The following is a 26,178-nucleotide window of genomic DNA, read 5'->3' as shown; positions in this document are numbered from 1 at the left end:
TTTTTAGACTCATCTACCCATGCACTATCTGAAACCAAAGGGGCGCATTGGTTGCCAGATGCGATTTTTTCCCAGCCCCACTATCATGATTTGACTCACCAACTTGATCATAAAATAACAAAATACTGTCATAGCTGAAAACTCATTTAAAAACAAAATATAATAGCAGTTAAAAAACAAAGACTTTTTTCGTCTGAAACTGATACAGCATCAGTGAGAATTAGATAATCAAATGTTATAAGCCTATTGAAACAGAAATCTCTAACTTCTGACAGGTAGTTGTTAAAGTGGGGAACATATCTCAGCTGGAAGGGTGCTGCAAAGTTGTGCAGCTGCCATTAAAAAGACCCCATCTCTCATGCTCACTCACCAAACATCTTATGATTGTAACTGAAACCTCTCATGATCTTTGGGACATGTGTCTTCTGCATAATGTAGTCAGGTGTAATGTGCTCTCAATATGAGTTCCTTTTATTTCAGAGAACTAATTATACAAAATATTTTTCCTAGCTGTTGTATGCTGCAGAGCCCGCAGTAGACTGGATGAAAGAGTAGAAGTGCTGTTAACTGGAGTAACACCTGCAACATCTGGTACACCTATAGTCTCAGACAGTATAATTATAACTCCTTCCAAAAGCAAGTCCATCACTATTAATGATGAAGGTAAGAGAAATAGAGCACAGAAATTATTTATCCCAAATGAATTAGCACTCCTACAGCTGTCTCAAATCAAGATAAACTTAAAATCATTTGTAGAATTTCTGGGCTAAAATACACTGGCAGAAAAGAATGTACCTCGTGGGACAAAAATGATTCAATCAGTGTAAGACATAGAAAGGCAAAATGAAGACAGGTAACTCACATCTAACACTTATTTTACTTATGCAATCACAGCTTTGCACAGGTGGGAATAAATGGAGAATGGAGGAAACCCACTGTTCATTAATTTATTACCCCACCTACACACAGCTGCGATCGCGGGCTTATCCAACTTTGGGAAGGAGGCAGGAGGGTTCTGGGACCCTGCCCAGAGCCCATGTACCTCCTTCCCAAAGCTAGGCAACCAGCCTTCTACCTTGTGGGGGGTAGGGGCAGTAACAGGGGTTCTTAGCTTTTTGCATTTTTGTGTTTATGCATGGTCCCCCAAGAACTGAAGCCTCACATAACATGTGAGTTACCTGTACATAAATGCCACAATTGTTAGCCAATCTGATGAAGGGAGGGTTTAAATTATGCATAGAGTTTGAACCTGAAGTAAAAGTCATCCACTAAACTTTATTCAAAGAGAAACTCAGCAGTTTAACTTTTTTATTAACCCAGACTATGCATGACCACCTTTGACATGTCAGAAGGAGGGGATACAAACCTAGCTCTCCTGAGGAGGGCCCTTGAGACCTCAGGGTGTCTTTGTGACAAATGTGTTTTTCACAGTACAGTGTCTAGTCAAGTACAATATGCTCTCAATTTGAGTTATGTAATCCTTTGTATTTAGAATTGTCAGTATTGTCATGTGAGTTAATATGATGCTGTTGGTTTCATATCAAAAACTGTGGTTACCGTTCTTTCATAATAACAAGGTAGCACATGCTTGGTGTTAAGAAATGCCCCCTATAGGTGAGTTAAACGCTGTTTCATTTAGTTTCCTAAATACCATAGTGTTTAAATGGAATTTAGTAAAATGTGCTTAACGCAACACAGTGACCACAGTTTGAAATGTTTCAAGTGTTGAAGATAACAATATTTCAATGATTAACAGTAGATTCTCTTACGTATTGCAAGACACTGGTTTGGAATAATATAACTTTTAAGGCAAGCAATGAGGTAAAAAATACTTTGACAGAAAAAAATAGCAGGATCAATTTTTTTTCTGCCTTCTCTCAATAGCATTATAATGTCATTATTCCTAAATGAATGTGGTAGAATGTGATGCCTTTCAGTAAGTCAGATTTAATGGTGCTTTTAGTATTCTTCAAGCAACCACTGAAAACATACATGCACATTAAAAGCTCTAGGATAGCAGTTTGGCAAGTTCTCTCTCTCTCTCTCTCTCTCTCTCTCTCTCTCTCTGACACACACAAACTGAAAAATTCTGCATCAGTCAGAGTGTGGCAAGCAGTTTTTATACCCAAAGATCTATGATGATAATTATAGGAATTTCACATTTAAATAGTCACAACTGTGGTTCAGGATTTGAATTATTTAGATGTGAATAAATTCTTAAGTTATGAAACTTTTCCAGGCCTTCCTATGGCCTGTCATTGTGATTTGAAATTCTACTGGCAGTTATATTAAAATTCATTGGGAAAAGGCATGCCTATGCCTTAAAAGGCCAGATTCAATGAAAGCATTATCTCAAAATTAAAGGCTTAGGTAGGAATGATCATTTAACGGTTTTGTTAAGGAGTGAATTACAGCACCAGCTATTCTAATGTTCAGAACTCTAGAATATTTGAGGGTTCTGCAAACTTTACAATACAATGCCACAAAAGACTTACAGCGCAAACAAGCTTAATGTTGGCAAACTCTTCCTGCAACTGGCTCCATGGACATTCTAATGAGTGATATATTTTCAATGCACACCTTTGCTCTTAGCAAGCTATACCAGCAGATCAAGAGATGCAACTGGGCAGGTTGAGATAAAAGTGTCCCCCAGTCACCATTGACATCACCCTATGGACTCTGTTTTATATCTTAAGGGCCCAAGTTTATTCCAGCATCTGCTGTTTTGTCTGCTCACCAGTAAAGTTTTTGAACTGAGAAAAGCCTTGTGACCTCAGTGGGAAGAACTTTTGTTTGTGCACGTTGGAAGGAAGGAGTTAACAAAAAGGGATGTCAAGCTTTTGTGGAGAAGAATGGGAGAATGGAAGGAAGCTTTAGGACTGAATCCACCACCCGCTACACTGAGAGCAGCTGGAAATCTCCAAGACGGAGAGCATTTGTAATCCCTGCCTTGTTTCTGCAGATGGCAAATGAAAAGAGAAGTGGTGACGCAGGGACACCTTGCCAGTCTTCACTAGGGCAGCCAAACATCTATTTATTCAAGTTGTTTAGTTAAAATTACACCCCACGTTTCACTTCATTTGAGTCTCAAAAAAGCTTGGAAAGAATTCTTATTCTTATAATATATTTATTTATACCCTGCCTTTTCCCCTGACAGGGTACTCAAGGCAGGTAAAATAGGAACTGCTGAAAACATAGAGGAATCTTGAAAAAAAAACCCACTATTAAACATCAACAGAATTAAAACTGTATGATATATATAAAGATCTGTTAAAAACTTAGAAATAATTACAATAAATTCAACACGGCACCAGCCATTTCATTAAAAGCAGCCAGTTCCCCAAAGCCTGTTGGAATAAGGTGGTTTTCTCTTCTGCTTTCTCTCATTTCTTGAAAGAAAGATGTTGGTGATTATGGAAATAACAGGAACATTGTTCTAAAAAGAGAAAAGAAGAATACAGTTTGAAAACACAGGAGACATCATAACTTCTATAGGCAGTTTCAGCTCCCTTATCATTGACTTAGTGGCCGGGGTGCATTCCACTGAGGCGGTTCAGTCCAATAAAGCAAGACTTTCCCATTGCTTGATGTTCATTTGGGGGTGAACAGGCATTGTGCTTTGCTGCTCCACTACAGGTGTTAATTAGGTCACAGTGCTAAGATAACAGATGCTCTCTTTTGGCATTCACTTGCTACATGTGATGCAAATGGCGCAAAGGTGACTGGGGCATGCTGCCAATACAGGACCTGGGCAACATGAGCCATCTTTGGTGGTGCCAGGGACCCCTTTCCTCCCTCATCTGGTTCTTTTATTATTTCAAAAAAAACCTATTAAATTTTTGTACAAACCTTTACCTTTGGGTACATGAAGGACTATTTGTAAGTAAGTACAGCATCATTTCTGATCATGGGGCACTTCTGTTAAGTCATCAGCCATAGCTTCCAATTTTCTGGCTTTTTGAAGCTTGAACTAGCATGAGAGTCTTATTTCCTCTTTGCAATCTCTCTCTCTCTCCCCCCCCCCAATATTTTTCTCTGCCTCCACTTGAATCATCACACATGAACATCCTTTGCTGGCTATAAAGCGAGATTCCCCCTGCCTTCACATTTAAACAGTTTCCCATGACATTAGTTGGTAGTCTGGCACAGTGCTGCTATAATAGCTCTGCAGTATTTCCATCTTACAAAATTATTCTGAGAAACAAAGCACATGCAAGTCTTTAGATACATAGATATATATGGCTCTCTGTGTTCAGAAATGCTTATTTCTGATTAAGACTGCTCCCTCACCAACTGTCAGAATGCTGACATGAGAACTGCTCTGCTTGACTTATGTAATATGATGAGCCCATTGACTTGAATGGGCTGGGTAATTTAACACCTGCTTTACAAATATTAACTCACAAAGCTAATCTCAATGGTATTTAGCCTGTTCACTTGCTATTGAGGAAATCTGGTTTATTCAGCCATTCCCAGCCCCCTAATTTCTCTCTCCTTATCCCTAGGGCCTGGCAGAAACCAAGCTTTGGGGCCCGAGGTAAATTTGGAAAATAGAAATTGTTATAGGCAACACCTCCCAATTTCCCCAAATAAATTCCAGTTTATCTCTCAATCCACTTATTTCCCCTCTGCCGGCAAACTCCCCATCACCACCCTGGAGCTTCACTCATACAAAACAAAAACACAAACCAATTGCTACCTGCATTGTGTGGTGGGTGTGGCTGGATGGCATCTGTGTTGTGGCATATTTAGTGTATGGTTGTGGAGTGTGGTGTGTTTGCATGTTAACGTAGGTAGATGAGTCCATCTCACCTTTTGCTATGGTACCATTCAGCCATGTCTGTGAAGTATACTTCTTGTTTCTTCCTTGTAGCATCTTGGCCCCTCTTCACTTTCGTTTGCAATAATCTGTTATCCCTTTCTGTGTAATTTCTTATGAACCAAAAGCTTATTCAGTTGTTTAAATGCCCCCCCCCCCGATGAGCCACACATTCTATGGTACTGTGTGTTTAATTGTATGCATATATGTTGTTGTGCATCACCTTGGTATTTTATGAGTGGGCGGTATATTTTAATTAATTAATAACATAAAAAAGGCAAGGCTGTAAATAAACTTTAAAATGGATTTGAAGTTAGTTAAGGTGAGGTTCCTTTTTTCTTAATAAAGCACTTTTGAATTTTTGTATTGGTCTGAGATTCCCGTATGAATGCAAATGACAAAAAATACAAAATAAACCTAGAACATTTTAGGAAATATACATAAAAATTACATTTCTATAAATGAAAGCTGCAGCGTATCTGCAGTTTTGATACCCCGTGACAGGAAGATGATTTGAAGCTTTGCAGATGGGGCTAATAATTAAATTTTAAGATAAGCAGCTGGCTAAGAGTTTTATAGAAACACCACAGGCATGGAATGAAATTGCTATACTGCAGTATATTCATATTTAAGCTATTTTTGAAAAACAAACAGTGGAATATCAATTTGGCAAAAACAGTTACTCCCATAACTTTATTTAAAGCAAGTGAGAATAAGCATGTTCCTCCCAGTAGTATAACATTTGTCTCCAAAAGCAACAGCTGAGTGAAGATTTATTTAGTCCCTTTGCCAGCCTCCACCTTTGCAACTCATCATTGGTTATTAGTTGGGCCTGTCAAATTCTCATCTCCTAGCATATTGACAAGGCACAAATCAAGAAGACATTCAGAGAAAGAGGAACTAGCACAACATTTGACATTGACATCCATTTTGGCAGAAGGTTTTGTGCTTTTTTTTAAAAAAAAGGAAAAATGGTTTCTCTTCAAATGCTGGAGTGCAATGCATTTGAAATCAGTTGCGTGTTCAGACCCAGAGACCTCCCCCCAAATAAATTCACACTTGACTCAAATTTTAGTTTGGTTTTTGGCAGAATTTAGGCCACAACTTTATTGATTACAGAAAGTGAGTGGTTGCATAGGCTCTGGTTCGACTAGCTTCCTGCCATGCAGGTAGCGCTGACCCAGGGTTCCAGCACAGGTCAGCCAAGGGTAAACACCTGGATGGGCAAAAAGTCGGGAACAGACTATGTCCGCCACCCAGATGCCCCCCTGGACTCAGGCACTGGCACAACCCCCTCACTGGGGTTGACCAAACCATTTGAGTCCCTGGATTCCTTTAATGCGTTCCCTCATCCCTATCACCTGAATCAGAGCCTATCCACAACCTTACAAGTTGTGACAATTTGCTACACGGCAGGCAAAACCCAAATGGCAACAGCCAATCAGCCAAGTGGGGAAACTTCCTGCCGTGCCCCTGTCCCAACGGCGGATGACACAGGATGGCATAGAAAGGTCAAGTGCACAAGCCTTAAAAATAGGGAGAGGTGGGTGGGTGTTCCGAATGCACGCGCCAAAAGTGGAAGCTCTGGGTCACGTGCATGGGTATATATAGGTTCCTTGATCTGTTTGGACTGCACCCCATTGGCCAGATTGAACCCAACATTGAGGCACCTACCAATCAGGTGTTGTTGCTGACCAATCTTACCCACCCACAACACTGGGGATTGGTCTCCAGGTCTCACCGCAACACGTGCCCTCTTTTAGGGAGGACACAATTTTTCTATTTAAAAGTGTAGCTCAGTCTACCCTGTTGCTCAGACTTGTAGCAATATTCAATATTAGCTGGAGAACAAAGAAACTTTATTCATTCCTGTGTTTCATCAGACTTCCAATTTGGCAGATAAAGTGTATATCCGAATAAAAACTATTGATCTTTCTGTTTCTCAAAACTACATTTTGAAAAAAAGGTGAGAGTTGAGTGCTTAAAATATGTGGCTTACCTAAACTGAGAGAGTTAAATAGAAGAAGTATGAGAATCTGAAGTAAAATCATGTGCATATTAAAAATGAACATTTAAAATTAATTATGCAAGAAAATATTTTAAAAGACAGTAAATTATTCATTCTGTAATATTGAATTGTCAGATCTAGAGTTATAGATCCTTTTTACATTGCTGACAGACTTTAGAATCATTTGGAATCAATTTGAAAAAGACAAGACTTTGTCCACCTTTCTAAAACCACCGAGGCTGTATTTCCACAATTAGTTAAAAACCAACAGAGGGGCCTTAGGAAGTGACATAAATGTTGTAAGTGTCATAAGCCCATGAGCAGGACGCCACATTCTCTCCAGCCCAGTAGGCCTGTAGAATGTTTCATTGACATAAATGGCCCACCAGTGATGTTCAGCTAGCAATAGGTATTTCTAGGTACAAAGTATTTCTAGAACATGTCAGGAGTTGGCTCCTTGGTCCCCAACACTCGGGGCTGGATTAACCATTAAGCAAAATAAGCATGTGCTTAGGGCATCAAGGGAATGGGGACCCCACAGAAATTTTCCATTGCTGGATTTACCAGGGGCCATATGGTGCAGCTGAAGCAAGTTCCACAAAAAAGGCTCCCACTGCCCAACGAGGAGAGGGTTACTTGGCCCATGAGGTTAAAAATGGCAAGTGAATTTGTATGCCCTTGCCCCATTCCCCATCGGTATTCCTGAGGACTATGCATTTTTAAAGTTTATCAAATGTATGCAATGACGGGAATGTTTAATTCCTATTTATGTGACTTGACGGTGTGAATTGACCATTTTTAAACATCCTTGCTTACAAATCATATCTATTTATGTAAAACATTTTTTCTCTTTTGTTTTAAAATACTAGAATATTTTTAATCATTTATGAGTGGCATACCATAATAGTTCATTTTACACACCATAGACCATTTCTGTGGCAGGGGAAGCTCAGGTTGTTTTAACCTTATACTTTCATCATGCTGCCTGCATTCGCATATTATCTTGGTATGAATTCACACCAGGGATCACAGTGATGATGTTTTGGGGTTTGGAAAAATAAAAGTGGTTTATTGCAGAGTTAAAAGTGCTTGGAAGCTGGAATTACCTGGAGCTGCACAGTGCCGCTGCCACCTGTTCTGTCTCATTCACACATCACTAGCATTGCTTAAAAGAGGAGATAAAACACAAAAAGGTTGCCTTGCTAAAGGGGGGGGGGACGTTTTTTTTTTACTTACAGTTGCTTCATATTTACATACTTCATGGTGGAAACTAGTTTCCTGGTTGCCTCATGCAAAAGACAGAGGGGAGGCAGATCTTGGGGGTTAGTGGGAAGTGTCTTTCCCCCTATCTATTAGTCGCAACCCTGCCCTCTACTGCCTATAGACATGCAAGGTAGCTTATACCAAACAGATGTTACACTGGTAGTCCTAAATCCTACAAAAGTATTTGTTGATCGAGATAGTCGTATTGTATCTTTGGTACGTTTTTAAGGCTAGGGTAATTAATACTGTCGGTGTTTGTATTTATTTATTTATTTATTTATTTATTTATGATAAACATTATGTTCTTTCTTCACCCTACATCAGTGGCGTAGCGTGGGGGGTGCGGGGGGGGGGGGCCGGCCGCACCAGGCGCAACATCTGGGGGTTGGGGTTAGGGGGCGCAAATCCACGGGTTAGGGGGCGCAAATTACTTGCCTTGCCCCGGGTGCTGACAACCCACGCTACGCCACTGCCCTACATTAATCTTACATTTCCACTTTTCTTGCATTATCTGGGTTTGACCGTTGTTATGAAACGTGCAGTTTGCATAGAAGCCTGCATTTCTCACATGCAACCCTGACACCCCATTTTTTTGGGGGGGGTGTCTTTTGTCATTGAGACCTTGGGTGCACTCCAGAATTTGGCACCCCAAAGGTTAAGAAGGGCAAGAAAGATAAAAGGTTAATTTTATTGAGTCAAAAAAGGCATTAGCACATTCATTAAGAACTTTACGCAGAATTGCAGTGGGGTTGGGGAAGTTTCAAGGCAAGAATCTGAAGGAAGCAACATGGAAGGCTTTTGGGGCAATAGCAGAGGATGGGCTTAAGTAGCAAATGAGCATAAAGGGAATGGGTCTCCTCAAGAAAAAGGCACTTGGTCAGGCTTAAATGCAAAAGATAGAGGAAGGGGAGAGAGTCAGGGCTTGGCCAGCTGTCTGGGTTTGCAAGCATGGGGGGTTAATAACTGTCCTTATATATGCAAGAAAGTGGCTTGATGTGTTGGAGTTGAGGGTTCCTTTTCACTATGCAGAGAGATGAGAACTCTTTCTGTTGGAGAGATTCCTAGCTGCTGTGGTGAAAACATCACTGTTTATACTCAGGTTGAGCTTTAATAAATATAAACAAAGACTAGCAGTCCTGTGCTCCTGGCAGTTACCAGGTTGGGGGGAAATGAAACAGTGCCAGTCAGGAAGCACTTATCCTAGATGTCTGAGAATTGACTTCCAAAATTGCATCTTCATTCTGCTTCCCCTGCAAGTAGGGGTAAAGGGATTGACGTGCCTTTTGTGCTTTTCTCCCTGGAGCCTCCGTGATTTAAACTTCTTTGTTAGCTGTTGTTGGGGAGGTGGGCAGGGACATTTTAGCTAATCATATTGGCTTGACAGAAGGAGCCTGGTGCTCTTTTGTTTACTTTAAATTTACAAATGAGAAGAGAGGGAGGCCGGGTTTTACAGTCAAAGAGACAGTAATGAATGGATATACCAGGAAGTGTTGCAAGTCAGCTTGTTTGAAACATGCTGTAATAGAGGCTTTCTCTCCAGGCATCTCCAGGCCAAAACAGAGCATCCTTTCACAGGGAACGCTACTATAGCAAATGCTAGATTTTAGGAGTGCTTCATAGCACAGTCTTTTTGAGGTATCTACAGATGGTGCCTTTGATGCTTTAGCAGATGCAAGGCACATCTAGGCAGTTTGGCTTCAATGGAACTGCATAGCCAATGATACCCAGCTTGCCATGGATACGTAATGTTTGTTCAGGAGTATAAAAAAGTATTTCTAATGTCTGTGGCATTCGTTTTGGGAACTGGGTCTTTTCAACTATCATTTTTAGCATGAATTCTTCAGTACAGTAAGTGGCGTCTAGGCCCTGATGCACACCAGTGCTCAGGATTACCTTTCAGGCTAAATTAATTCAATGGATTATACTGAATTAGTTGCAAATTGAACTTTTTTCAGGTTTGTCCGTCTCTTGACGCCGCCTATTCAAAGCTATTGAAACAAACCCTGGAAACTTTAATAGAGATATTGGCAGCACTTCCTTCTTCCAAATCCTGCTGCATCCAAAGAGAAGTAACATTTTTGTTAGCTGTTCAACCCTCTCTGCAATCAATCTAAAACACTATAGTCATATAATAATTGAGTCAGGCAAATCATGAGCAAATTGTAGACATTTTATCCAATAGTTTTTATTTCTGTACAAGTGCTCAGTTGGAATTTCAACTTCATTTCTCCTAAGCCCTTTTGGGATTGATCGCGACATTATCTTTTCCAAAACTGTAGGATTTCCATGAATCACCCCTACATTCACATTTGAAGTAGCCTAAAAACATTATTTTGTACCCAAAGGCTAGCATCCCACGATGGAAGGACTCCCTCCTTTGATGGAAAGATTCACTCCTCTAGCTAGAGCTCTGCCCTTATCAGTGCTGCTTAGGAGACAGATGTGCATTCCTCCTCATGAGAATATGATTCACATAAGAATGATCCATTGTCTGAAAGAAGCAGCAGCATGACAACATAGACTTAAGTTGCCCTTGCAAACAATTAGAATCTGTCTTGGTGAGGCAGATATGACAAAAGTACAGCCATAAATTATTCCCATCATTTCTCTAAAGGCAGCCAAAGAGAAGCCCTAAGTATGAAACCCTTGATGAATATCCAGCTCATTACATAGAAAAATGATCTCTACACCTCATGGCTGGTTATGTGCACTGAAGGAGACTTGCCTCTCTCATTCTTCTATTATTGTGATTTTACTTTACCTCACTTTATGTGATTCTCTGAATTTTTTCCTAAATTAACAGATCTTACAATGCTTTTTTTTAATACTTTTAACAAAAGTACAGGATTTACCATGTCCTATAGCATATCACTTTCACACATGATGTTGCATCAATAATTCCTATTAATATAACTTTTTGAACAATAATGTTGTGAAATTATACCTTCTCTAAAAAAGCAGTCAGAGTAAGCTGTCATTGACTCAGAGTTAGCATCTGCTGGTAGAGGCAGTAAACCCACCTTTGGGTGGTACCACTTTATTTATTTAGAGTATTTAAATCCCACCTTTCAGCCATAAAAATTCTAGGATCAGCTTACATATACTTGTGCAATGGAACTTTCTTTCCCCTCTCTCCTCCTCCGCCATATTCCTTGAACTTTCCAGAACAGATCACAAAGGCAGGAGTGGGGAGGTGGGAGTTCCATTGTGCAGTTGTAAACCCTTGCCCTATAGAATGAGTGTGCTGAATACTGCCTATTGTTCAATGTGTGTAGGTAGAAACACTAGAAGCTTCATTCTTGCTTCATCTTCTATTTTGTAACATTGTGTTTTTAAGACTCCAATATTTTCTAAGTTGCGTTATCATTTTCATCAAGTCTGTGAGCTTTTTAGGAGCATCTGGAAATTTCGTCGTTTGATTTTAATAGCACAACTTTAGACAGTTTTGTGATGATGATGCATAGTCTTTTTTCTTTTCTGCTTCTAGCAGTTGTCACTGTATTTAGGCAGCATGTGTGTCTGGGAGCTGTCTAGATACTAAAACTAAAATATTAACATATTCACAGAGGGGTTTTTATGGCATGATGATGTGGTCGTCTTTAGAGTTTGCAGCTCTCACTGAAAATCTAATTACATTATTCTGTTTTGAGCAGCCCTAAATTAGATTTGCAGCGGAGATTCACAACCAGCAATAGGACTGGCAAAGAGAAATAGTTTTATATACCTTCAACTGGTACTTACAAAACACGTTTTTCCTCAGGTGCTGTAAAATACTTTCAGAGTGCTTAACAGAGACACAGCAGAGTTCATAAAACAGAAAGCCCCCAGCAAAAATAAATAAATATGTATTATTAGTGAATGACGGCAGGTGCCACATACATATGGAGGAAGCAAAGCTAATACAGTCCTTTTAGAAATGCATTGACAGAATGTACAACACAATTACCAACTGCAGCTCCATCTTCTTCATATCTGAACGGTGTGAACAATACAATAAACATTCACTATGCAGTATCCAGTGATTTGATTGCTGAAGGAAACATCTGTTCAGCAGTAGCAATTTTGTCTCTGTGGTAGGTTTCAAATGATGTCATCCCTCCTCTCCCCCACCAAGTTCATTTTTATGTTAGAGCCTCTGTGTGGTGACATTTTCTGCTGAGGAATAATTATGAGCCTTCAGTTGTGTCCTACTGTGAATGTCCCACTTTAGTATCACAATTAGCAGTGGATCAATTTAACAAAGGCAAGAAATGGTTTTCATACCTTAATGTCATAGCATGCATATATCCCCAAGAGGAGGAGACCATGATCAAATCAGCAGATCCTATATGCCTACCCACAGAATTATGTCTTTTTTCCTGAGTTGTCATTTTCAGCATGTGCACTGTATAATTCATTGTACTTTAGTGCCATGTTAACCATACAGATAGGTAGCCGTGTTGGTCTGCCATAGTCAAAATAAAAAATATTCCTTCTAGTAGCACCTTAAAGACCACTTCTTCAGATGAAGAAGTGTGCATGCACACGAAAGCTCATACCAAGAACTAACTTAGTTGGTCTTTAAGGTGCTACTAGAAGGGATGTTAACCATAGTACAGTAGTGAAGCACTTGCTGTTTGGATCCAGACATGCTCTTCCACAAGTGGAAAAACTCCTTTCATTCATGCAGAGAACCATGATCCAGTGGGAACGCCTCACAAGAGGAAGAGGACTGGACAGCAGTTTTGCCAGTTCCTCATTCCCCTTGCAGACTCACACATCACTTCCCTTGCTGTTCCATAGAGTCCCTCCAGCTTTTCAGGAGATAGACACCTGCAGCGGTGAGAAATTGATTAAAATCACTGCACCGCACTATTTCTCTGGCGCTAGCTATTCAAACTGGACAAGGCCTAGGTAACTTTTGAACTCACATCAGCATATAAAGTTGTGGTGCCTCAGAGCACATTGCTGCACTCGAGGTGCTTTTATCCATTCCCTCCTGTATCCTCAGGTATACATAGGTAACTTCTTAAATTGCTTATTATTCAGAAACTCAGGTTTACAGTCATCTGTAATTGACCATAGCCCATTAAATTAGATAGCACATAGAGCTGAAAGGTTCTAATATGGCCAACTATGTTTTCACAGTACTGGTGTCTGCCTTTCAATACATCACAGACAAGAAGCTAGGTGCTGTGCTGTGCCCTGACCGTTAATGAGGATGTATACTGTTTATATTATGGTATTAGTACATGATTAATAGTTGCTATTTTATCACCTTGTATATAATGTATCCAGCAGCCAGACTGCGGAGGAAGCAATTTGCAGACAATATATACACACACAGTTTACTTTCTAAGAGGGCAAAGGATGATATTGTGGCTGGGGGACAGACGGACTGTAAAAAGCATTCATTTTTGGTATCAAACCTTTTCCAAAACAGCAAGCCTCTCCTCTTTGAAACCCAATTGTATTTATACTACATGTACAATGCTATGTTCTTATTTTCTCTCTCTCTTTTTAGGAATCTTTACCCAAGAAGAATTTGTGTATGATATTGAGTTTGAATCTGATAGAGTGGCATCTCAGCTGAAGTCTGCAGTAGCTATAAACTTGCTGAAGAAATTTCGGGATCTGAAAACTGGAATTGTGACCTTGATCTTCAATATCATATTTGCACCTAGCAAACCAATGAGGTACAGTGCCCAATTGTGATTTCTCTAGGTCTGATACAAGGCCTCCTTTCTTTCCCTTGAAACCCCTTTCTGTTGTTGTTTCTTCAGGCTTATTTAGGTCTGGATGTTTGATTCATATCTATAGCCAAATATGGCATGTATGTCTGTTAATTACATAGGACTAGAAATGCTTTTTCCTGTGTGCCTAGGGGATGGTGATAATTCTCTTATGCATCACAGACACCCAAGGGGCCTGTAAATACTGGCTACCACTATTCCTGTGCATTCAATAGATCTTTTCAGGTGCTTCCTTTCATGCAACTGTGGTCACATGGAGAGACATAATATGCTAGCCTAACCCCCACATTCTCGAAATAAATAAATAAAATTTAAAATTGTCAAGTAGCACCTTGGAGACCAACATGCATACTGAAATATGATGTACAATTTACAATCAGGTTTTTTTCTGTGGAGTGATGGCATAGAACCTTATAAAAAACAACAGTTGCTATCCTGATTTCTGAAGCTGTGTTTCTAGTTCAACAATTCATTCTGACGCAGGAATCTGAATTTCTACATGGAGATCCATAAAAACGTCTGCATTCATGTGATGCAAAAACATGTTGGAACTGTGCCATCTCTTAAAGTGACCACAGAAGCTTGCTTGCATAAGTGTCATATGCCCTGGGGTTCATACAGAGCACTGTATCAACAGCAAGGAGTAAATACATTCTGTTCCTTCCAAATTTCCTTCCTGCTTTTCTTTTGAAAATGACCAATTCTGACCATTTTTATATCATTGGCTCTAGCTGGGCAATGAGTGTCAATCTAAGAAGAGTTGAATTGTTCTGAAAATGCACCACTTCTCATTATGTGAAACACCAAATGGTGTCTCATCCTGCATCATTATGGGAGAGTGAAGAATAGTGCAGAAAATAAATCTAGGGGCTTTTGGATAACGTTTGATTGAGATATATGGAATCAGAGTCTACTTCTCTGTGGAATTTATTGGATGGTGTTGGACAGCTCATTGTCACTCATCCTTTGTCCCACAGTATATTTTATTGTTGTCAAGATTAACTATATCGGAAGAACACGTTAAATAGTTACAGCAGTTCAGGGGTGGGTGGAGAGAATAATAATTCTTTTTAAGCTGCAGCTTCTTTAGGAATAAAATTCCATCTCCAGTGAAGTCTGTGGGAGTTGTCATTGACTTTAATGACAGAATTTTACATTTCTTTGGAAACTAGAACTTAAATTACATCTCAATTACTGAGCTGTCATACTGTTGCCATACTGTAAACAGTTCTCCTTTTCAGCAACATGATAAATCAAGGTGTCACCTTGCAGAAATCAAGACTGCTACTGAAATGTAAGCGTAAGGTGAATTAGACTGCGCCAATTAGTTTGGTTCTTCATTCTTTACAGAAACAGATGGGGTAAATAATGTGATATTTAGCTGACAGCCCTTTCCAAAGTAAGAATGGATATACTATCCTGCATAAAAATAATATCTGCAATCCAATTTATGACCAGCTGTGTAATGCATTACAGGTCTGCAAGAATATAAGTGCACCTTGGACATTGATTTATTTCACTTACGTTGCATTATGCCTTCTATTATAATGAATATTTTAAACTTAATTTTGAAGGCATCCGGCAACGTTGGTGGTACAGTGTGTCACGGGAGGCATTTGGAAGTTTCCAATACTGTTTGTTGCCACTGAACCAGAAGTGGATGATGTCATCAATATTGAGGCAGCTGGCTTAAACAAGGAATCGGTAGTTAAATTTAAGCTTACAAGCCAAACAAGGTAAGAATATCTAAGGGGGAAAACCTAAAGGTCTTTTTCAAGGATGTAATGTAGCATCCAATGGGATTCAGCTTATTTAAGGACAATATGCAACTAGTCAATAAGACTGATACCAGATTCCTCCCCCCCACCAAAAAAATAAATAAATCCCAATGAGCAAGTAGATCAGGGTATATTTGGAAATAATGCTATACTAAGAATGTGGTGCCTAAACAGGTTAACGTTTATTGAGGCTGTGGGACCATAAAAATAACTGAGGAATCCCATACACAAACACACCAATAGAAATTGTTTCAGGTGAATAACTTTCCTGGATGGGGATATAACTATCATCATCATCATCAGGCTATTATTATTCCTGTGTAATCATGTGGCATAAAAATATATTGTCCAAAGATGTTCTGTCTACAATGATGGTGTTCCTTGTACCTAGAGCATTTTGGGGTTTGCATTTGTTTCTTGCAGCAAGTTTCAGGCACTGCCCTAGCTCTGCCCTGCCCTAACCAAAATGAATGAATGAATGTATGAATCAAAAAAACAATTACTAAACAAAACGTACCAAACAAAAATTCTGGTTAATTGAAAATGTAACATAGTAAGATAATGATATCATCTACCAGGAAGTGAATCAGGGCAAATTACTGAGAGTAAATTAAGGCCTCTCTCCCCGGGCTCCATTTTGTATCAACGTGTGTATGTTGTATTAACTAGGAAATAATGGAAACAAAGATGAAATCTAGTCATTAAGCAAGGACTCGATAGCAGACTGTTCTTACAGCATTTCCAATGGTATCTTAGAATGTTAATAATTAGTGGTAAATGCACAGGATTATGTTATATGTAAAAGTACAAGGCAAAGCTGGGAAAGGTAGTATTGTTGCAGGCCACCTCCACCTCTGAGTAGCACGAGATACCAGGGTTCCAGGTACTCATTGAGGGTTCATGTTCCCTTTTATAAATGAGGCACAGTGCAGACTTTGGTGTCATTCTGACATATGGTTTATTTATCTACAACCTGAGCCTGTGATGGAAGGGTTCACAGCATCAGCACCCCAAGAGGGTCTTGCTTCTCCCACAGCCAAAGCCTTGGATCCCTGCAGAAATCAGTCAGGCGCTCTCTCTGCCTTTTCAAACCTGCTGCTTTTGCCTCCAGCTTCTCACTCACATCACCGCCCCAGTTCAACTCCCTATCTGTCACTTGCCCCTTAATTCCCCTTAATGACTCATCACCCAGGCTATCACTTCACAGGAAGCTAGTTTGGCTTGATTGGATATTAACACTTGCTCGATCCAGGTATTAGAGGGGTCTGACACCATCTTAACACCCCAGACTCATAACAGTATATACATGAGAGACCACATTGTCTTCCAATGGAAGAGTGGGATTTAATTCAATAAACATAAGTTAACTAAGTTTGCAGCATAATACATTTATATGGATTCTGGAGAGGGAGAATTTCAAAAGCCTATAAAATCCTGCCTCAAAAACATGGTGATGTTTTAAAACTCCCAGATTCTTCTCCGACTAGGATTTGAAGCCCAAACAAAGCAATGCCTTGGCTGTCCAATTCTTTCCACTGACTCGGCAAAGTCCTTGTCAGCCAGGGATCATGAGAGCTTTGAAACCCAAAACCAGAGCCCTCACCAGCTTCTTAAAATTAGGTCTATGTAATATAGTGGAGCTATGCCACTCCATTAACATTGCACAGGGCTTGATTTTAAGAAGTTCACGGAGCAAAATCTGGGATGGGTTTGGAACTGTAGCAATAGCTCCTCCCTCTTGCATCATGTTTTGCCCCACATATCTTTTTTCCTACTCTAATAGGAACTAATGGAGTAGTTTTCCTTCTCTGCCCATAAGATTTGATGGTTCCATTCGTTTCTATGGCCAGGATTGTCAACGTGCTTTCCTGGGTCCAGAACATTGTATGTGGATTTGGGTCTTCCTGCATTGTTACCCCTTGCAATCTACTGGCAAGCACTACTGCTTACATACATATATTATCTCAGTCTAATTCTATGTCTCAGGGTTGTTCTGAAGATAAAAAGGAGGGAGGGGGGACAATGCACAAAGCCTTGAGCTCTTAGGAGGAGTAAACATGAACAAAGAAAACAGCCCCCCACATTCCTTTAACTGCTACATTCCACAGTGCTGATACTTTAAAGCAAAATGAGAAAAACAGAAAAAAAAGCTTGCCAACCCAGGTCAAGAATGACATGCAAACAAAAAAATAATGTGTGCACTTTCACAACTTTGGCAGCTGAATCATCTACCTCACAGTATTGTTGTGAAGATAAAAAGGGGTGAAGGGGAAGGCCACGTACACAGCTTTGAACCTTTCTTAGTAGAGGAAAAGGAAGCTACAGTATAACATTTGCTCACCACGTTGAGAAATAATAACAATAAATAAATAAATAAATAAATAAATTTTTATTTATACACCGCCCTTCCGGGAGGCTAACAACAAATTTAAAACTCTTAATTGTAATACAACATAGAAGCAGCATAAAATACAGTATGAAAGCATGAATAACAATAAATAAGCCAGTAAAACACCTGGAAAGTGCACACACACCGCTCCATGCTATAACTGCAAGATCACACAGCCCAGGCATTTTAGAACAATAAACAATTTGCCAACCCTGATTGAAACAAACAAAAGAGAAAACACAAGAGGAAAATATCTCATGGTAGCCCTGCCCTCCTCAAACTGTTTTCCTGGTGAGTCAATGCTGCTTTTGCTTTTCCTGCTTGCTCCCAGTGGCAGCAAACACCTTAAAAGCAGAGAAATGGTGAGGAGGAGGAGGCGGCAGTGCCGGTGTGTGCCACAACCACACCCTCAGACAGTAGCCCTGGGGAGTCCTTCTCTGGGTGGGGACATACAGTGTATGGAAGGTATAGCCACAGATGCCTGCAAGCATAATGTAATTGCTGCTTCCTGCTGCCACAGGGCAGGCCTTCTTGCTTCCCTCTGCTGGCTGGCTCCTGCTTGAGCAGCTCTTACCGGGAGGTGAAAGTGGCCAGTTTTGGTGCTCCTCTGCCTCCTTGCTCCACCCTTTCTTGCTACTTTCTTCTGCTCATGCGCTTTCCAGCGGCTGAAGCACTGCAAATGGTCTTCCTTGTGGATCTGCTTGCAAGTAACACAGTTGCTGCTCCATATGGTAGACCCATTCTGACATTGGGCCCGGTACCACCTATACCCATCTCTCAGTGGGCCTGCCTCTGTGAATGAAGAAAAAACACTATGGGAATGAAAACATGGGGAAAGGGCCAAATTACACCATGATCTGCAGGCCAAATGCACCTCCACAGAAGGGAATGGAGGTGGGGAAAAGGACAGAGTATTTCTTATCAGCCCTTGGATTGAGCCTAAATTCTGTTTTTCTTTTTCTTTTTTAAGAACTCAGGTAATTTCTGAAGTAATCTAAGGAAAGCTTTGGGAAGCTTGCCTATCTCTAAATAGTGGGAACAAGGAAGTTTTCATAATTTCTAAATCTAGCTTTTATTGCCTGTTCAGCTAAGTGTTTGGAAGAGAGGCGAGAGTGTGAGTTGAAATCTTAACTTCCTCACTTTCAAAGGATGTCCTTGGCCATTATTGATTTTCTGCAAAGAGCCCACTTCTTGCGTCTATGTACCTGAGATGGACAGTTGCTATAGCTATCGCTCATGGCTGTCAGCGGAGAGGACCCTTCAAAATATGGCAGTGCTTTCTGTCACAATGGTGAAGCTATCAGGTTCAATAGAACAGGCTGTTTCTGAGCACAAAAGTTGAAGTAATTGCATTGGCAATGCTGTAATCTGCTGGTAGGTGTTTGATAGCAGTGAAGAGATCTAATGTTCCAGAAAAAGGTATAATAAAGTCTGAATCATTATAGTTATATAGAAAGAGGATCCATGATGCAAGCTTGATGCAGCCTATTCATGTCAGAGAAACCATAGAACAGCCTTTATTACACTTGGAAAATATTCTTCTCCGCCCCTGTTTCCCCCATTCTTTCTATTCTCTAGCAAAGAATGTAGTTTGTTATGCTGACAATTCCCTTGATGAGCGCCCTTCTTCATATGTTTCTTCATCATCTTCTGAGGAATAGGAAAAACCTGCATTTGTTACATAGGGAAAGTATTCTGGCCCTGTTGACCTCATATCTAGAACTTTAAAGTGCAGGAAGGTCATAAGGTTTCTAGCTTAGTAATGAAGGATTGGATGAATATTTGAAGCCACTGTTTAAAATAACAGCAACCTGGCATGCCTTTCTTCTTTGAAAATGACTCTCATTCAGGTGTGGGAGGTGTGGGCCTTACGAGCTAGAAGGCCTCACTTGCCGGACTACAGTAGGAGAGTGCTATGAAAATGAATGGTACTGTTAGACTTCTATTCGTTAGGAAAAGAATGTAGAAAAAAATATTGATGCCAGAACATCAATAGCAGCATGCACAGTCCTAAGCATATTGTAACTGAACTCAGCAAATCATACTTTGAGTAAAAAATGTTTAATATAGTTCTGTTAGTATGTTTTTAAATGTTTTATCTTTCACTAAACGTTGAAATATCCTTGGAAGTGTTTTTAATCTGCAGGCCAAATACACATATTTTACACATCACAGATCTAAATTGTGGGGTACATTACTTTCAAGATAGTGGCAATTAGTACTACTTTGAATGCTTTTATATAGGACAGGGATAAAGAACTGGATCTGCCCATATCTCGTCCACCCTCTGCATCCCACTTTTGGCAGATGTGAGCAGCCATCCATCATAGAACATCATGGGAAACCCAGCCAGATCAGCGGGGTAGAAATAATAAATTATTATTATTATTATTAGATGTCAGGTGATTGAGACTTCAGAGGAAGAATCAGTAGTGCACTCAAAGCATGCTACTGATTTTTTCCTCTCAGCCCCACTTGTATTCAAGTTATGGCTGCAAAGATTATTGCCAAAAGTGGGGCTTAAATTCAGCACCAACTGCAAGGCCCACTCTTGGTAGGGATCAACTGCACTCAAGAGCTTAGACTGAGTGAAAACAATCCCAGCAGGTCTTCCAGTTTGTGTCCAATTTAAAAGGCATGGAATGCAAGCCCCACTTGCCAAGGAACAGTCAAGAGTGTGCATCAAACCCCTTACCTTTTCCTTTGCACCCGTGGCTTTACTAGACATCATATGCTGCCCTAGGGTCTTCTGGGGGAAAGGTGGGATATACTGTATTTAATAAACAAACAAACAAACATACATGACAGCATGCATGGGGCAGATAAGGGTGACTGGGGTAAAATGTCATTTATCAAATAGGACACATACTGCATTTGTCCCAGGAAACTAATACTTCATATTATTCATTACTCTGGTTGTCATCCCTCCTGGTTTTGCTGAACAAGTATTTTTATAGTGCTGCTAGGAGAAGCTTAATTCCTTAGGCTTGCTATCAGACGAAGAATTGCCAGAATGTGGAGTTCCCTATACTTTTTAAATCCTGAAAGTCTCAGGGAAGCTCAGGTTTCCCTGTTTTTCTTAGATGTGATTAGGGCTTTTTTTCAGCCAGAACTCACTTCTGGCACCTCTCAGGTAGGGACCATTGCCATTCTAAGAGAATGAGGGAGGTGTTCATGGTGAGTTTCTGCACCTCGCCCCCCCCCCGAAAATTAGCACTAGGTCTGATGATTGTAATATTTATACCCACTCACCAGAAAGTAATAGTTGAAGCGCCATGGTGCTGTACTATAAGCACAAGACAATGTAATTGAAGTGCGGCAAGTCTCACTGGGAAAAGCACTTATTTCCTACCCCAACCATAACTAGGTGTGCCATGATTGCTGGTTGGCCATTTATTTCAAAAGTCAGAAAGAAATGAGTCATGGGATCATACTAATGATAAATATAGTATGTTGAAAACTATATAGTGGTACCTCGGGTTAAGTACTTAATTCGTTCCGGAGGTCTGTTCTTAACCTGAAATACCACTTTAGCTAATGGGGCCTCCTGCTGCTGCCGCGCCACCGGAGCACGATTTCTGTTCTCATCCTGAAGCAGAGTTCTTAACCCGAGGTAATATTTCTGGGTTAGCAGAGTCTGTAACCTGAAGCGTCTGGAACCCAAGGTACCACTGTATACAAAAAGACACATACAGTGGTACCTCGGGTTAAGTTCTTAATTCATTCTGGAGGTCCGTTCTTAACCCGAAACCGTTCTTAACCTAACCTTTTGCTAATGGGCTCCCACTGCCACTGCACCGCCAGCATGTGATTTCTGTTCTTATCCTGGGGCAAAGTTCTCAACCCAAGGTACTATTCTGGGTTAGCGGAGTCTGTAACCTGAAGCGTCCTTAACCTGAAGCGTCTGTAACCTGAGGTACCACTGTATATGTTTTCACTGTCTAAATGAGAACATTGACAGAAATAGACACCCCAATCCTTAGCAGCTGTTCAGTGGGCATACATACATACATACATACATACATACATACATATATATCAGGTCTCTGCCAGATTTTATGAAGAAGTAGGCAAAGTAAGAAAAGAATCAAGTCCCTAGTAGAGTATGGTGTGTGGGGTATATAAGTGCAGTGGGTAATATAAACCTGCTGTGAGCAAAATGTTACTCATATGCGTAGCAAGATTTCCTTGATACTGAAAAATACTTAAAATCTCTTATTGGAAAATGGCGCTATGGAGGCACCAAGGTAATATTGGCCCCTGGCTGGGTTACCTAACAGGGTAAGCAACCTTTATTTCATTAAGGGGTTTTGAGCTTTCTCTCCAAAAGTGCAGTGGGTCATCCATAGAGCTGAAATACCTTTCGTTGTCTAAACTTCATGCCCCAGAGTGATTGATTAAAGCAAAGTTTCTCTTGGACAGGTACATAATGCAATCAATGATGATAAATGATGGGCCCTTTATACTCCTGTAGTTATGTCATCATTTTCTTGAAAAGTGTCTATCAACTATCTTGCGCTTGTCATATTAAACTTTACCACTGTAAATTATCTCATGATAATAAGACTACCTTGAAATGTGCATTTCAAACAATACCAAATTGCTTTTTTCAAAAAGTCCATTCTTAACCTTTAATAATTTTTGCTCCTCAAAAAGCTTTTTATATACATAAAAAGAAGGGAATAGTGGAATTGAAAAAGTAATTTATTATTTATCTGACAAATTAAATGGCTTTGCCCATATAATGTACTTATTTTTTTATTTCTGTGGACCTGGATCAAATTGTCCTGTTCAGCCGTCCTACTTCTATGTTTAATCAACATGCAAGGGGGAGGGGGAAGACAAGCACACTAACTCCTCCCCCCTTGCCCTCCATGAGTTGCATGGATAGCCTCTGCAGCAGGGAGCCTTTTCAGCTCATAGAAAGATTCCCACATCTTGATTTTCCAGGATTTTAAATCACACAGGGAGCCTCCACTAGTAAAGAAGACTCCCTGTTGAAGTTATCCCTCCGATTTATGGAGGGGGGTGGGAATGAGAAAGCAGAGTTAGGATGCTCCCCCCCCTCCCATGGTCCCCCTTATGTGTTAATTAAACACAGAACACCTGAAGAAACCTTGCTTTTGTTGGGAACCACATTTTGAGTTAGAGATTGCATTGTTTATATAAAAAATCGCTGTGTACAGAAGGAAAATACGGTAATCAGTGCAATATTCGCTTTGAAATACCAAGTGACCCAGTTTACCTTTGCGACATGTTCTTTAGAAACTTATTAATATGATTGGGTATAATCTAATAAACGTGAGAACACATCCACGGATGTATGAATAATGTAGAGGGCCTAAAAATAATATTTAAGGATTATTATTATTATTATTTTGCAGAGAATTACTTTGCAATCATAAATTGCTTCAAGAACCAAGATTACTTTAGTTGTAATAATCAAAAACTGTTACAAAATAAGCACTGGCTCAATTAAGAATACATATGGGCCTTTAGGATGAGGGCTGTCTTTAGCTGTGTACTATCAGTGCCATGAAATAGTGGGCTTGTGCTGGATTTACAAATTCTGGAAGCAAAAACTATTTGCAGGGTAGTAATAGACCATTCCCTAATCCATGTGGGGATGTTTTTTATATAGTAAGTCTGGTCTGCAGTAACAGGAACTGAAAGCAGCAACAACATGTTCTAGCACAGGCTTCCTCAACCTCAGCCCTCCAGAGGTTTTTGGCCTACAACTCCCATGATCCCTAGCTAGCAGGACCAGTGGTCAGGGATGATGGGAATTGTAGTCTCAAAACATCTGGAGGGTTGAGGTTGAGGGAGCCTGTTCTAGCATGTCTACCCACTCTTTTAGGGTCAGTGTTTTTATTTATTCCCTAAAGGCAAGTTGGGCAAATTTTTCTCTGGTTACTGAGCAATCCAGTATTTTATTACTATTTTATTACTATCACTAGAAGTACCCTTAGGCTCATGATGTGCTACAACACTAATCTGGGTGACGTTGGCCTTCATTTCCTTTTTGATGTTTTGGTTTGATCCGTTACTGCCCTGGAACCTGCAGAGAGAGGTGGTGAATGGAGAATTGCATTTTCTCATTTCTCCAGCTGATTCCCAGGCACAACTCTGCCCTATCCTACAGGAAGGATGTCAGCAACATTTCCTGGAATGCAAGGTTCTGAACTCTTACTGACTGGCCTCTTATATGCTGGCCAAATAACCTTTCCAGTAGGGCTTGTTTGTTTTTTAAGTTAGGACTTATTAGGTCAATGATTTTCCTAACCTATTGTGTTTTAGATTCTGGGAGCTGCTGTTACTATGGTAAGTGTGTGTGTGTGTGTGTGTGTGTGTGTGTGTGTGTGCAGCTTTCTTGCAGCTTCTCCTTACTTTGGAAGATTCCCAGATTCCTTGAAAGAAGTGTGGTAGATTGAATGGAACACATTTGCCTCCTTCTGTCCAAGTAAGGAGGAAACCACTAGTTAGATGAATGCCTGCAGTAAGGAGGATAAACTTACATTAAAAAACCATGTTAGTTTTTTATATATATACACGCAAGTATTACTGCAAGCATTTCAGAAAGTCTCTCCAATAGGCAGGCTAAGAAAAGCAGTATATGTAAGAAGTTGAACAGCAGGAAGCACAGCTATAAGGCACCATTAATGTTTCATTGCTGATCTCCTGTAGCAGAATACCAATTATTTAGGACTACCGTTGCATGGTAATAAATGTTGTATGATATATTTTGAATGCTCTTCACTTAGGTACCCAGAGCCTTACACGGCATACTTCCTAACAGGCAGCGATCCAGAATTTACTGTATCGCCTCAAGCTGGGGAACTTCTTCCACTTGACTCAACAGGAACCTGGATCACTGTTGGATTCAAGCCTAATATGTACAGCAAGAAACACACAGCAACATTAGTAATACAGGTGAGCCCTGACAATGGGATTCCTGATAGGGGACTTTACTGTAGTAAGCTTACTCACTGTAGTAAGGATTTTTTCTCTAAAATAAATGCTTATAAAATATCCTTTCTGTGGCTAGATATCTCCTTCTAGTGAAATAGGTCAGCTCTGCTATAAAGAAGGTACCTGAAAATGACTTTTGTTCTTGGTTGCTGTAGTACCCATATCACACTCCGTCCATGTACAGAATTTACAGTGCGGAATTCTGAGTTGCCTTTCCTACCCATAGTGTGAGATGACTCACTTGACCCAAACAAAGATGCTAGAAGTTGATGCTGTTTATTTCAAGCACCCCATTAATCCCTGGGGTACAAATAAAGCCAGCAGCCCATTTATTATTTCTGCTTACTTCCTGCTGTGAACTAATTCCCTCAGAAGCTGCATCTCAAACTGTTGAGCATTAACAAGAGTTTTGATTACCTAGGGCACTAGACAGTATACATATTTCTAACAGTCTGCTCTTAGTTCATAAAACGAAATGTTCTGCCTTGCTTTATTATTGCATGGTAATGTTTTTTTGCACCATGGTGCAGTTCCGGTAATGTGGCTTTTTGAGGCACCCCCTATGCTGGGAACAATAAATGACCTAATTACACACATTGTGGCAGATAGCTGTTGTCTGCTTCACAGTAATAGACTATGAACTCATTTCTAGTGAAATTTCTCTTTGGTGCTTTCAGACCACAGCAATGCAATGGATGTATGAGATCAACGGCCTGCCCCCACAAACTGTACCACCAAGTTCATCAGCAAAAGTTGACTGCAGGAATACCTATGTCAGATCAGCTACGGTGCAACAACGCAACTTTGTACGGGAAAATATGAAGCTGTTATCCACCGGCGTGTCCTCCACCATTAAAGGAGCACCTCTTGTTTTAAGAGCAAAATAAAGCATAATGCCTTCATTTTATATATTTTTTTATTTTTTTAGAAGAGTTGTATTTACTCAGACTAAATACTTTATACATAGTGAATTGTAAAACAATAAATTTTGTAACAATTCTAGTGAGCAACTCAGTGTAGAGTTTGTTTTACCTACTTGGGAGAATGTGTTGGGAATTTTTGCTGAGTTTCCCTGATCAAGTAGTAATAGCATATTAGCATAAAAATACTGCAGGATCTGCAATGTCCGAACATTGGAATACCACTGCATCATTTTTAGGATAGCCATAATAGAAAAACCAAGGCCCCCCAAGTATAGGGTACTATTGCAATCTACTATT

The 26,178-nt window shown here is 40.1% G+C and overlaps 1 protein-coding gene across 2 annotated transcripts in view; it reads left to right on the top strand.

The window, feature by feature from the left end:
* CFAP47 (cilia and flagella associated protein 47) overlaps positions 1-25,968 on the top strand; it is a 178,705-nt gene extending 152,737 nt beyond the window's left edge. For both annotated transcript variants that reach the window (XM_083498341.1, XM_083498342.1), the window contains 5 exons: positions 511-663; positions 13,594-13,765; positions 15,397-15,558; positions 24,751-24,919; positions 25,636-25,968. In XM_083498341.1, coding sequence (XP_083354467.1) covers positions 511-663; positions 13,594-13,765; positions 15,397-15,558; positions 24,751-24,919; positions 25,636-25,845 — 866 coding nt within the window. In that variant the 3' untranslated portion in view covers positions 25,846-25,968. The remainder of the gene's footprint in view (positions 1-510; positions 664-13,593; positions 13,766-15,396; positions 15,559-24,750; positions 24,920-25,635) is intronic.
* Positions 25,969-26,178: the final 210 nt, after the last annotated feature.

This window comes from Podarcis liolepis, assembly GCF_965112155.1.
Source record: "Podarcis liolepis genome assembly, chromosome: 4".
Taxonomy (NCBI): domain Eukaryota; kingdom Metazoa; phylum Chordata; class Lepidosauria; order Squamata; family Lacertidae; genus Podarcis; species Podarcis liolepis.
This window is presented reverse-complemented; position numbering and strand designations above follow the sequence as displayed.